This window comes from Corythoichthys intestinalis, chromosome 15, assembly GCF_030265065.1.
Source record: "Corythoichthys intestinalis isolate RoL2023-P3 chromosome 15, ASM3026506v1, whole genome shotgun sequence".
NCBI lineage: Eukaryota > Metazoa > Chordata > Actinopteri > Syngnathiformes > Syngnathidae > Corythoichthys > Corythoichthys intestinalis.
The window spans coordinates 5,414,408-5,428,630 of NC_080409.1; the positions used below are offsets into that span (position 1 = coordinate 5,414,408).

At 41.6% G+C, this 14,223-nt stretch overlaps 1 protein-coding gene across 2 annotated transcripts; it reads left to right on the forward strand.

Moving 5' to 3' along the window:
* The first annotated feature begins 1,982 nt into the window (after positions 1-1,982).
* On the forward strand, positions 1,983-10,725 carry serpina10b (serpin peptidase inhibitor, clade A (alpha-1 antiproteinase, antitrypsin), member 10b). Of its 2 annotated transcripts, XM_057858612.1 has the most exons (7): positions 1,983-2,027; positions 2,175-2,241; positions 2,801-2,887; positions 7,608-8,237; positions 9,782-10,055; positions 10,134-10,281; positions 10,362-10,725. In XM_057858612.1, exons 1-7 carry the CDS (start codon positions 1,998-2,000, stop codon positions 10,551-10,553), a joined length of 1,428 nt encoding a protein of 475 aa, XP_057714595.1. In that variant the 5' UTR covers positions 1,983-1,997; the 3' UTR covers positions 10,554-10,725. The 2 variants fall into 2 exon arrangements, with proteins under 2 accessions (XP_057714595.1, XP_057714596.1); XM_057858613.1 differs by lacking the exons at positions 1,983-2,027; positions 2,175-2,241; positions 2,801-2,887 and adding an exon at positions 7,420-7,521.
* Positions 10,726-14,223: the final 3,498 nt, after the last annotated feature.

Consider the following 14,223-nt stretch of genomic DNA (forward strand, 5'->3'; position numbering starts at 1 on the left):
ACTCCCGCTGGGATTATTAAGTATGTTTTGTTTATTAGGAGAAAGCATCAAGCAGGAAGGGTTATGGGGGGGACAGAAAGCAAAATAGAAGAGGAGAGACAGAAGAAAAAAGATGTACATTGAGTACCTACACTACCTATGAACATAGTGGTGCTATGGTTAGCTAATTATATATCTTTTGGACACAATGTGGGGGATTGAGAAAGAAAAGGGGGGATGAGTCAAAAAGAGATGTAATTAGGCAAGGTGGAGCGTACACAAATCAATGTAAGGTGTAGAACCCAGTCATATGTAAATCATTTGTACATGTGGATATGTTGACATCTTTTTCTATGCTGCCTGATCGCTAATCCTGGCACCGACATTCTCTCAACTTGAGTGTGTCTAATGCACTCAGTCGTGCGTGAATCCCATCAGACATGTGATAGTCCTGCAGACAAGTGGAAATGCTGCACGTGGGCTGCCAGAAGGTCACGGCTACGGCCGGTGCGGCCCATCCTTCATCCCGCAGCTCCAGGGCAACTCCTCCATCCCCCAGGGTGGTTCCCCAGACCATCCACGCCCCCATGAACCGGCCTTCAGGGAAGGGAAGAGGGGATGCTCCACCGCCCCCCACGCCCGCCCCCACCACCAAGCCCATCAGCCACCGCCGTAACCCCTCAACCGACAAGGCACACCGCGGAACAAGATCCTCACCCTGAGTGGGCGACATCCCACCAGCACTCAGCCAGCGACCTGCGCCGGGGCCAGAGGAGGATACCCGAAGAGAAAGAGAGGGTAAGGCCAAAGCAGGAGACCGCCGCGGAACCGGAGCCCCGACTCCCCCACAACCGGCAGCCTAGGCGTAGAGGAGGCCACGCCCCAGGAGCCACGCCATAGAGAAAAGTGTAAGACCCACTTACCTCCCAATTACTGTGGTTTCCAGGTCCCCGACTCATGAGACTGTCTTAATCATGATATGTCAACTTTGCATCACAACAGAAAAAAATTATTGAATGACCACCTGCCATAAGCATTCATTCATATTCATAATGAGTGTCTGGTACCATATTTTCTGCACGATAAGACTTAACGCCTTCAATTTTCTCAAAAGTCAACAGTCTGCCTTATAATCAGATGCGCCTTATATATTGGTTAATCATGGCATGAAAGCCCCTTTAGCACAGCTCCATTTAGTCAATGCATAACGCAACCACAACTACTACTACTGCGTCTTATAATGCGGTGCGCCTATTTATGAATACTTTTAAATTGGAGGTGCGCCTTATAGTGCAGAAAATACTGTAATGATAATGATGACATTGTCATAAGGAGCATTCAAATAAAGTAACCACATTTCATATTCCTGCTTTTTTGTTGTTGTTGTTGTTGTAGTTTTTTAACTGAGTTGGTGGCAGGCCCGGAGTGACTAATTGGGAGCTTCTGGACGATTCCCGATGGGCCGGCCGGCCAGATGGGCCGGTCCGGGTTTTATTTAAAAAAAAAAAAAAAAAAAAAACATTACACTGTTATAATTTTTTGTTTGGTATTTATTTATGACAGTGTCAGTGAGTATAACTTACATTCTGTTACCGCTGTCCCTGTGGGCCGTCTTAAAATAATAATAATAATAATAATATTTTCCCAGACACATCCTCACGTGTGCACACGAAAAATACCGCATGCAGCTCCGCCCTCTAATTGTAGTCTGTAATGAGCCAAACTAGCTGCTATCTCGGTGCTCGGATGGATAAAAAGAGCAAGGGTGGTGCTGAAGAAATAAGAATTGAAAAGAGAAAAGCACTCGTGAAAGAATCGGCAAAATGCGCAAAAATAGCTAATTTTTTTTCATGCAACGACCTCACTGCCTCAAACTACAGAGGATTACAACGAAGTGGTAAGGCCAGATGGCGAATAAAATGCAACTTGCACCGTGTGATACGACAATATGTAATTGTGGAAACTTTGGCTTCTTGTAGCACCTCACAAGGGATATGTAGCAGCAAGCATTAGCCATAATGAACACAACAAAGGTGCAGAGCTGGAAGGTAGGATTGCCATGTTGTTCAGTGAGTGAAAATTAGAATTAATATAATCAATTACGTGGCGTTTTTAAAGTGCCATAAAGCTGACTTGAATTGATCAGAATGCATTGTTAAAACTGACGATTTCTTTAATATGTGATTTAATGTCAGTGGCAGACACGGGGAAGTGGTGAGGATGGGATTGCTGCCATTGATGCTGTCAGTGTTGAAAAAACAGGTGAGGCGTTGTAACAGTGTGAACAAGCAAGCTTCAATTCTAATATGGTCACATTTTATGCTCAAATGATAATAGTGGCATATTTATTTATCAAAAGTTAGATTGCAATCAAACCACACATTTGAAAGTGATAGATAAATGTTAGATGCAACTGACCTGCATATTTTACATATGCATACACATTTATATTACATATTATACACACAGAATTACAGTACACGGCTTTAGAGAACACTGAACTGAACACGTGTGTGCATAATGACATTATTTTAAATGAGTGGGCCGGTCTGAAGCATTAAATTCCAGGGCCAAAAATGAGTCCCACTCCGGCCCTGGTTGGTGGTGATATTTTCAGTAGAATTTACATCAAGTTTTGTCCTAAATTCATAAAGTCTTAAATTTCGATTAATAAAAGCCTGTAGGGACTGTGTAATTTTTTACTTGCTCACTTAACAACTCATACTAGTAGGTCAGGAAGTAGACAAATTACAACATCAAACCACTGATAATGAAGAAAACTTTGAAACACCTTTTTCTTTTCCTGGGCGTGCATCACCAGACCACGCTCTGGAGTCAGGCCTCAACTCTGGGCGCCTGCTGACTTCCCATGCACCCCTGGAGAACAGCTTGGCACAGCTAGAAGAATGTGAGTAATCAATACAACTGATATTTGGTTGAAAATGATTTGTAGTCGATTACAGTTTTCTGTCTCCACCGCAAAGTCATCAGCAGATGCTGGGTTGCTTCCCAAGTGATGCCCTGCCAGGCCTGTAATGCAACTATTAAATACACAGCTGGCCAAAAGTAATGGCACCACTGCAATTATGTCAGATAATGCTCAATTTCTCCCAGAAAATGTAATTACAAATGCTTTGGTAGTAATATCTTCATTTATTTTGCTTGCAATGAAAAAAACACAAAAGACAATGAAATTTTTTAAAATCATTATCATGATACACAAAACTCCAAAAATGGCACCGTCAGCCAAATACTTGGTCACACAACCTTTAGACGAAATAACTGAACAACAGCTTTCGGAATCCATCATTGAGATTCTTACAATGCTTTGCTGGAATTTTAGACCATTCTGCTTTGGCCAACTGCTCCAGGTGTCTGAGATTTGAAGGGTGCCTTCTCCAAACTGCCATTTTCAGATCTCTTCACAGGTGTACTATGGGATTTAGCCTGGACTCATTGCTGGCCACTCCAGTGCATTCTCTCAAAGTTTGTTTTAGGTCATTGTCCTGCTGGAAGACCCATGACCTCTGAGGGAGACCCAGCTTTCTCACACTGGGCCCTACATTATGCTGCAAAATTTGTTGGTAGACTTCAGACATGATGCCATTCACGCGGTCTAGTGCCAGAGGCAGCAAAGCAACCCCAAAACATCAGAGAACCTCCGCCATGTTTGATAGTGGGGACCGTGTTCTTTTCTTTGAATGCCTCATTTTTTTCCTGTAAACTCTATGTTGATGCATTTTCTCGAAATGCTCTACTTCTGTCTCATCTGACCAGAGAACATTCTTCCAAAACGTTTTTGGCTTACTCAGGTAAGTTTTGGCAAACTCAAGCCTGACTTTTTTATATGGGTTGACACTGTTGTACCCTCGGACTGCAGGACAGCTTGAACTTGTTTGGATGATAGTCAAGGTTCTTCATCCACCATCCACACAATCTTTCGTTGATATCTCTCGTCAATTTTTCTTTTCCGTCCACATCTAGGGAGGTTAGCTTTATACTTATTGGCACTGCGCACGATACACACATTCAGATCTTGTAGCCTTGAGATTGCCCATGCTTTGGTCTTTTTTCTTCATGCTCAATGTGGTGCACATAAGGACAGAGGTGGAGTCAACTTTAATCCATTTTAACCTGCTGCAAGTGTGATTTAGTTATTGCCACGACCTGTTATGTGCCAAAGGTAAGTAACAGGTGCTGTTACTTACACAAATTAGAGAAGCATCACATGATTTTTCAAAGGGTGCCAATACTTTTGTCCGGCCCATTTTTGGAGTTTTGTGTAAAATGATCATGATTTAATTTTTTCCCAATACTTTTGGCCAGCACTGTAATAAAGTTGTCAATCAGTTCTCCGTACTTGTCCTCATCGTCATCCCATGATACATTCAACAATTGGGGAGATTTTTCCCACATCTTATATGAGCTGCTTGCATGTGACCATGTACTGTATATCCTGAATGATGTGTGAATAAACTGAACTGGTGTCATCTGAGAAGTTCTGGAGATGGCAGGAACCAGATTTAAACCAGACGTTAGCGGTGTAGAGGGTGAAGAGGAACGGTGCCAAAACCCTACCCTGAGGCACTTATATTTTTATTTATTTATTCATTCAGTTATTTCTCTTTATATTTATTTATTTTTTTATTTTTTTTGGTACTCTGTGATTCCATAATTTCACACTATTCCTTTTTTTTGTTTTAATATCTACACTCTCGTTCTACTGTTGCATCCTTGCATCACACGCTTTTTTCATGGCGTCAAATGTGACACCAGCGCAATCCATGCTGCTTGTAGGTCCATTGTAGTTCTTCAGTCTAAGTGGAAATCAACCTTCCGCTGAGCAAATCAGTTTCTTTTCTAGCAGTTGAAAGAAATGGAATAAAATATATTTGGGCGCAATCAAACTTGACCAAAAGGACCAGGGTCCGGTTGGAGAGCTACCTCAACACTTGTGAATGAGTTGTTGAAAAAGTTCAGCATTCACGCTGCTCCAACCGAACTTTCCCAGTAGCATCACGTGGACGAAAGACACGTATTGATTGGACAAATAGAAGAGAGAATACCTCCCACCTGGGAGGGGAGAGAGCGTGAAGCGTCACAGTGTGGTGCTGTGACGCTGCACGTAATGTAGCATAGCATTATTTTTGCATGTTAAACAGTGTATCACAAAAGTGAGTACACCCCTCGCATTTCTGCAGATATTTAAGTATATCTTTTCATGGGATGACACTGACGAAATGACACTTTGACACAATGAAAAGTTGTTTGTGTGCAGCTTATATAATAGAGTTAATTTATTTTCCCCTGAAAATATAGCCATTATTATCTAAACCCCGGCAACAAAAATGAGCACACCGCATAGAAACTACGTTGATCCCTAATTGTCCAAATTGAGTACTGCTTATCATTTTCCCTCCCATATATATATATATATATATATATATATATATGGCGGAAAACACAGACAAGACTGAAAAAGCAGTTTCTGCTCTTGCAACCCTCTATAAAATAAACTGTTGTATTTTAAGCCAAAAGAACTGTTGTGTTTGATGGAACAATTTGTCTATATCCTGCCATAGCAGATTCATGGCCCATTAAGCCCCCGAAGTATTTTTAATTGGTCCCTTTTACCCTGGAAACGCCCGTTTACAGATGTCGCGCAACCGCTTGTTTCAACCAGCCATAAAAAGAAAGTAAGTAATTATATTTATTATTCAAAATGTCTGTCATTTTTAGCTTAGCATCACTATTCGATGTCCAAAATTTCATTTAAAAAAAAAAAAAAAAAAAAAAAAAAGACTTTAAATTATTCACTCGCATACTATAAACTTTTAAACAAATTACGTCAGAATCAAAAAATTGGTGTCTGTAAAAAAGTCACGGATATATGCCTCATAACTATCGCTTAAATTTTTTTTGTTACTTTTGCATTTTCCCCGATATGCTAGATTATAAATAATCGATCCAAACAAAGAAAATGTTTTAAACGTTTAATGGTTAAAAGGGTATATATATGAAAAAGAACATCTCAACCACTCCTTGATGTCTGCGATTTCTGCATCGCCACCCTTTTTATATTACCATGTTTCACCCATCAAATTCCAAAAAAAATCCAGCTGTGGCCATTCACAGCTCTCTCTTGACACTCAGTGATACATGCTACATGGAGTTTTTTGATTGAAACAAGGTAAGTACGCGATAATAATTCGTTGAAGTCATGGCGTCTGTAATTCTGCTCTCGCATGCTTTCACCTTCAGATAGGGTTTTGCTGTTTGAAAACAGCAAAAAAAAGCATTTTTAAAAGAACAAAATGCCCTCCTGTTAAAAATTTTCCCGCCATATATATATATATATATATATATATATATTTTTTTTTTTTTGCAATGGTAATATAACCGTGCAGCTGTATGTGTCAACTTATTTTCAACTGTTTTGTGAAGCAGAAGTTTGTATGCACGTAAGTTTGAAGGAAATAATAAATAAATAAATGCAAAAATTATTTTAAAACGCAACGTAGCACAGCAAGTTGCCACGCGGCCAGCAGCGGGGTCGCTCCCTCCCATCTCAATGCCGAGTAAACTGGAGTATATAAAAAATGCGTAGGGGAAATTCAACCACGAAACTGACCCCAAGTCACACAGGTGTGTAATCGATCTCACTTTCGTGATTTTTTTGGACTGTCAAATTGTTGCGACTTCCACGAGAGCGAGACTCAGAAAACAGCCGCCTCGAGAGGCTCCGCCTGTCTCGGCCAGTCACTCTCACACGGTATGTTCAGCAACAGCATTCAAAACACAATCGCCACATTAGAACCTGCTTCTGTTTTTCAAATGCAACTGCTTTGCGCAGCTCAACAACATTTGGCAATGGCTAATTGTCTGTCATCTTACCATTGTTGATTTTGAATAGCGTCCGCGCCAGTGGCGTCGTTAGACCTATTTTAAGGGGGCTTAAGCCCCCCAAAAATATTTTAGGGCCTAGTGACGCTCCTGGTCCACGCTGTACTTGCGTTTCGAAGGATGCCCTGCGTGTTCCGTCCCAGCCTACAGCATCACAGCTCCACGCTGTGACGCTGCACATAAAGTAGCAAAGCGCACCCTGCTCTGCTTGCATTTACATCGAAGCAGGATGCGCTTTAAGGGGACCAGAATTCGATTGTTTGGTCCAAACTAGAGTTTGGATGCGCATTCACATTAACGGACTATCTGAGAAAAAGAACTCTTGTCCATTTAAAACGAACGAAACTGTGCTAATATGAAAGTGCCCTAAATCGTGAGTAAACCGGTTCCAAAACCTGTTCTAAAACACCACTCTGCTTAGATTTAGTATACAAAACAAGACCGCTGCTTGAATGTATATTTCATAATCTCTGTAGGTTGTATACACAGACACAGGAACGGAATGCATCAACATATTTGGAAGGGGCAGGCAACAGCAAATAGGCTGTGTGCCTTGGTTAATGTGTAACTCTCAAAGCACACTTGCACTTTGTTTCCCCAAATAAGAAGTTTCTGACTTAATGTTACTCAAGATGGATGGTATGTATGAGAGTGATTTAGAAATGGCAACTGTATTATTCTTGATAGAATGTTCCATTAACAACATATTCATCTACTTGTTTCAGGTTATGTTTCTCAATGTCCCCAGAGCCAAATGATGGCTACATCCAAATGGAAGATGGGCTTTGTTTTAATACTAATGTGCCTCCTCGCTCCGGCGGAACAAGCCCCACTTCCCTTCACCAGCGTTTATGGTCTGTCGTTCAAAAATATGGAGTTTGCTATGGACCTATACCGTAAAATATCCACTTACCACGATGAGAACATCGTTTTCTCTCCTCTGAGCGTATCCACCAGTTTTGCCGCCCTCTCTATGGCCTCTGATGGCGTCACGTACGAGGAGATACTGAAAGGACTCCACCTGGAGAATCTGGAGAAAGCCGACCAAAAAGATCTTATTCCAAAGCTGTTCCAGATGCTCCACGGGAACATCTCGCAGAACGGGACGACAAAACTCGAACAAGGCACATCCCTCTTTGTACGCGAACACTTCAAAATAGAGAAGGCATTTGAGGATCAGATGAAGTCCTATTTTTGCGCAGACATTAAGAGAGTAAACTTTGAAGACACCAATGCAAGCATCAGTCTCATTAATGAGTACATAAAAGACAAAACCGGGGGGAAAGTGACAAATATGCTTTCCGGCCTCGATCCGATGACTGAGCTCATGCTGGTCAACACTTTTTACTTCCAAGGTGAGTTTAAATTGAACATTGACGACTTTTTAATCATTTCTACAACCCCTAGGAAAAAGTATGGAATAACCAGTCTCGGACGAGCACTCACTCAGACATTTTATCATTTAGAACAAACTCCGATAAAAAGCTTGAAAAAATAATCAATTAGTTCAAAAGTGCAACACTTTAGCGTTCAGAAACACTGAAAGAAACGAATAAAAACATCGAGGTGGTCAGTAAATGTTACTTTTATAGAGCAAGTGCAGGGAAATATATATGGAATCACTCCATTCTGAGGGGAAAAAACATGGAATCATTAGAAACAAAGAAATAACAATCAAAACACATCTCTAGTATTTAGTAGCACCACCTTTGGCTTTTATAGCCGCTTGCAGTCTCTGAGGCATGGACTTCAGGAGTATTCTTCATCAATTTGGTGCCAACTCTCTTTGCTGTTGCCAGATCATCCTTGCAGGTCGGAGCTTTGCTGTGGACCATTTTTCCCCCAATTTCCACCACAGGTTTTCAATAGGGTTGAGATCTGGGCTATTTGTAGGCCATGACATTGACAGGATGAGTCTTTCTCCATGGAATGCTTTAACAGTTTTAGCTCAGTGGAATGATGCATTGTCATCTTGGAAAGACTTTTCAAGACTCAAGAATCTGCATTGGACAAGGTTTCAAGAGTCTAGAATCCGCAGTGGACTATGTGTCAAGAGTCAAGAATCTGCAGTGGACAAGGTGATGCTGCTGGAACTTTTCTTTGGTGCTGTTCCACTGAGATATACAAAGATGACTGCCTGAAGAAAACATCAAAATTCCCTCAGTTCTTGATGATAGGGGGCTGCATGTCAGGCAAAGGCACTGGGGAGATGGCAGTGGTTAAATCTTCAATAAATGCACAAGTTTACATTGACATTTTAGACAGCTTTCTTATCCCTTCAATTGAAAATATGTCGTTTTGCAAGATGACAATGCATCATGCCACAGAGCTAAAAGTGTTAAAGCATTCCTTGGATAAAAGACTCATCCAGTCAATGTCATGGCCTGCAAATAGCCCAGATCTCAACCCTATTGAAAACTTGTGGTGGAAATTGAAAAAAAAATGGTCCAAAGCAAGGCTCCGACCTGCAAGGATGATCTGGCAACTGCAATCTAAGAGAGTTGGCACCAATTTGATGAATAATCATCAAGTCCATGCCTCAGAGACTGTAAGCTGTCATAAAAGCCAGAGGTGGTGCTCGTAAATACTAGAGATATGTTGTGATTGTTATTTCTTTGTTTTTCATGATTCCATATTTTTTTCCTCATAATGGAGTGATTCCATATATATCTCCCTGCACTTGCTCTATAAAAGTAACATTTACTGACCACCACAATGTTTTTTATTCATTTTAGTGTTTCTGATTGCTTAAGAGTTGCACTTTTGAACTCATTTATTATTTTTTCTAGCTTTTTATCTGAGTTTGTTCTACATGGTAAAATGTCTGAGTGAGTGTTCGTCCGAGACTGGTGATTCCATACTTTTTGCAAGGGGTTGGATGTACTGTTGACTTCTACAGGTGGGTGGAAGATGCCCTTCAACCCCAACGACACATACAATGCCCCCTTCTACGTTGACAACTACAATATTCGACAAGTGCCAATGATGTTGAAAGAGGACAAGTTTGAAACGATGGAAGATACTCAACTTGGTGTCCGTGTGCTGAAACTGCCCTACTTGGAGGGCGTGTCCATGCTCATCCTGCTGCCCAACAAAGGAGTGGACTACAATATTATTGATGATGAGATCACCGCAAAGAGGATGCTCGGTTGGATAAAAAAACTGCAAAAGACGTACGGTGTACCTTTATTTTTTTATTTTTAATCACGTGACGAATCGTCAGGTGGCTCAGTTCGTCGTTTTGTTCACAGTAAACTGGAGATCAACATTCCCAAATTCAAGATGGAGGAGTCGTACTCTTTACATCACATTCTCCCAGAAATGGGTTTCGTTAGTCTATTTGGCGGTTCTGCCAACCTGACAAAACTAAGCAAAGATAAAGGCCTGAAGGTTTCAGAGGTCAGTTTTCATATGCACATGCTGCACTGTGGTCTGAAACATGCTTGTTTTTAATGTCTTCGCTTGACTTTAATTTCCAGGTACTACACAAGGCTGTCGTTGATGTGGACGAGGTGGGGACGACGGCGGCGGCTGCCACAACCATTGGCATTATTCCTTACTCCTTACCTAGGACCTTCATTGTGAACCGTCCGTTTTTCTTCTTCATATACCATGAAGACACAAAATCCTTGCTGTTCATGGGCAGGGTGATTGACCCCACCAAAAACTAGAAGCCCCGACCTCCAGTACTTTGACTGTGTTTTGATTATTTAGGCTTTAGCTTACACATCTAACTTCTGTAGTTTGAAATTCTTCTGATTGTTTATTTTGTGGTCCGTAATAAAAGGCTACGAAATGTGCTGTTGTATTTTACCAAGAAAATAAATACTTTCCCACATGCGACTGGTTGTTGAACTGTACATTGCTGGCCAAAAGTACTGGCACCCCTGCAATTCTGTAGGATAATGCTCAATTTCTCCCCGAAAATGATTGCAATTACAAATGCTTTGGTAGTAACATCTTCATTTATTTTGCTTGCAATTAAAAAATACAGAAGTGAATCAAAAGAAAATTAAATCCTTATCATTTTACACAAAACTCAAAAAATGGGCCGGACAAAAGTATTGGCACACTTTGAAAAATCGTGATGCTTCTCTAATTTGTGTCATTAACAGCACCTGTTACTTACCTGTGGCACATAACAGGTGGTGGCAATAACTAAATCACACTTGCAGCAGGTTAAAATGGATTAAAGTTGACTCCACCTCTGTCCTATGTCCGTTGGTGTACCACATTGAGCATGGAGAAAAGAAAGAAGACCAAAGAACTAACTGTCTGAGGACTTGAGAAGCAAAATTGTGAGGAAGCACGGGCAATCTCAAGGCTACAAGTCCATCTCCAAAGACCTGAATGTTACTGTGTCTACCGTGCACACTGTCATTAATAAGTCAATAAGTTTTGTGGCTAACCTCCTAAGATGTGGACGAAAAAGAAAAATTGACGAGAGATTTCAACGAAAGATTGTTCGGATGGTGGATAAAGAACCTAGACTAACATCCAAACAAGCTGTCCTGCAGTCCGAGGGTACAACGTCAGCCTGTACTATTCATCGGCGTCTGAATGAAAAGGGACTCTATGGTAGGATACCCAGAGAGACCCCATTTCTGACCCAGAGACATAAAAAAGCCAGGCTGGAGTTTGCCAAAACTTACTTGAGAAAGCCAAAAACGTTTTGGATTAATGTTCCCTCTTCATATGAGACAAAAGTAGAGCTTTTTGGGAAAAAGCATCAACATAGAGTGTACAGGGGGAAAAAACGAGGCCTTTAAAGAAAGGAACATGGTCTCCACAGTCAAACAAGGTGGCGGTTCCCTGATGTTTTGGGGTTGCTTTGCTGCCTCTGGCACTGGACTGCTTGACTGTGTGCATGGCATTATGAAGTCTGAAGACTACCAACAAACCTTTTCTTCTTGGGCCTAGTGCTTCTCTCCCCCTGCGGCCGGGGCCACACCTGCGGGAGCCTGCCTCTTAATTCACGCACTCTTCACTTTGCACTGTAAATAGGGTATCTTTCACCTTTGGCACCTACACACTCATTCAGGTCTTCAAGGAGAGTTGGAACGGGGGCGTACAGTCTCGGGCGGGCTCCCTCTTGATTTTAATCCATCATACACCGAGGACTTGGGGCTGCTGGGACAGGTATTGGGTGATGTGACAGTTGCCTCCCCGCCACAGACCCCGCCATTCTCGGTGCTATTTTAACGCACCACATACATTATACTCCATGGGGGGGTCTTCAGCGAGGGGCGGTGGGATGTGTGGCTTGGAAGAAGTTCCATACGGCAGTCCCACTGCCCTCAGCCGGGCTCTCCTATTTTAATGCACATACTGCACTACCCTCCCCAGGCAATCCCATCACCATGCTGGTTAATGGCTGCCAGTCGGGGACCTGGCAGCCACAGGAATAGGGCGGTAGGGGGGTCCCACACTTTTCTCTATAGCGGGGCTCCCATGGCGTGGCGTGATAAGATAATTATTAAATGGTTATTAAATATTTGCTTTTACCAATGAAGGCTTATAATAAAGTATTGATTGCTATAATAGGATGTTTCATGATTGATTGCAGTTAGAGAAATTTTTGCGATTGATAACTATAGACATGTTTAGTTCTTGATAAAACTGCCTTGTCATTCTGATCGGTTTAAACTGGCCCAGGTTCCACAGGTCAACTTCAAGGACAAGCCACAGACATTGAGATCTAACCTGTCTGGGACATTTGAGAAATCATATTGTTGCAATTTATTATTTGCCAAATGTTATTGTTTCATGAAATGTATTTGATGTGATAGTTATTGAGATGTTGGTTATATAATTGTTCTAGTCAATAGCTGCTTGCAATGAAAAAAATGCTTTTGCCTAGTGCTGCTCGCAATGAAGAAGTGCTTTTTCTCATTTGTTAATGTTTTGTCTTGAAGAAGCCTTGAGGAGACCTCTTGCCTGTTCAAGGACAGGCAGAAGAGGCAGCTTTGCTTTGCTGAAATGTGCTGACACACATGTATATAATTCCACCTACATGCACACATATAGCCATACAAATACAAGGGGTGTCGCCAGCTTGCTTCCCCTTTCCCTTTAGGGCAGTGTTTCTCAATTATTTTCTGTCACGCCCCCCCAAGGAAGACGTAAATGTTTCACGCCCCCCCAAACTCTCTGCCGCCACTGTAAATAGTATCATTTGTCTATAAAATTACTATTATAAATACGCATCTGCCTAACATTGTGTCCTTTTTTTTCTAATAAAGAAAAAAAGTAACATAGATCAACTTATAATAAAGTATAACTTTATTAACATTGTTTTGTTTGTAACAGAAGACTTGACGTGCATCAATTTGCCTGAATTTTAAAAAATAGTCACATCCAAACTGTAAAAAATACACTCAAGGTACATTTTTGACCATACAGAAAAATAAAATGTAATAAAATCAGTAAATAATAACAAATTAAAATTGATTAGAAACATTCACTCATGAGGACAATATGCCAAAAAAAATTGACCGAAAAAACAAAACTGAATAAAAGAAAGACAAAAAAAAAAGAGTGTCCTTGGACAGGACAGCTTTTATTTTTGCGGCTCAAAGTATTTACCTCCTTTGCAATGGTGTGGAGTTATTTTGCAATGAGCATGCTAACAATGCTCACTGGATTACTGATATAACACTGACAAAGCAGGACGATTGTTGGCAATATTCGGCACGTTTTCACTGAAAAACAATCAAGCGCCTTATCAATGAGATTGGGGTCTAATGTCTTTAAGTGGCATCTTAATTGATTTGGCTTCTGGCTGTCCGCTATAATTATTTTTAGACACAGTAAACAGTGGTCTTTCCTCATCACCCACTACATTATAAAGTCAAAGCTAAAAGGCAAACGGCACGAAAAAAGCGCATTCTCGGCGGCCGAGGTAGAACCGTAGGTGATTGTGACGATCCCAAGCCGAAAATGGCACTTCTCGGGCGGCAACGTGAGAACTGAACAAGACAGTGGGTCACTGCGTGAGTGAGTCCGGTCGGAAAACGGCTTTCGAAAACGGCGGTGGCACACTGCTCTTCATATCTGTCTTCTGTGTGTGCTGAGTGCTCTTCCTTAGTTCAAAAATACTGCGTGCACTCTGAAAATGAGAGCGCCACTACCACCTACTGAGTGGATGTGCAAGTACACTTTATTCCAGTACGGCAAAAAAACAAAAAAATGCATGTTCCCCGAGGTCACATGCGCCCCCCCTGGAATTGCTCTGCGCCCCCCCCAGGGGGGCGCGCCCCACTATTTGAGAAGTACTGCTTTAGGGTAAGACATCCATCTGTTGCTAGGGCCATCCCCGGGGTCCGCCCTGCATCCCGGGTG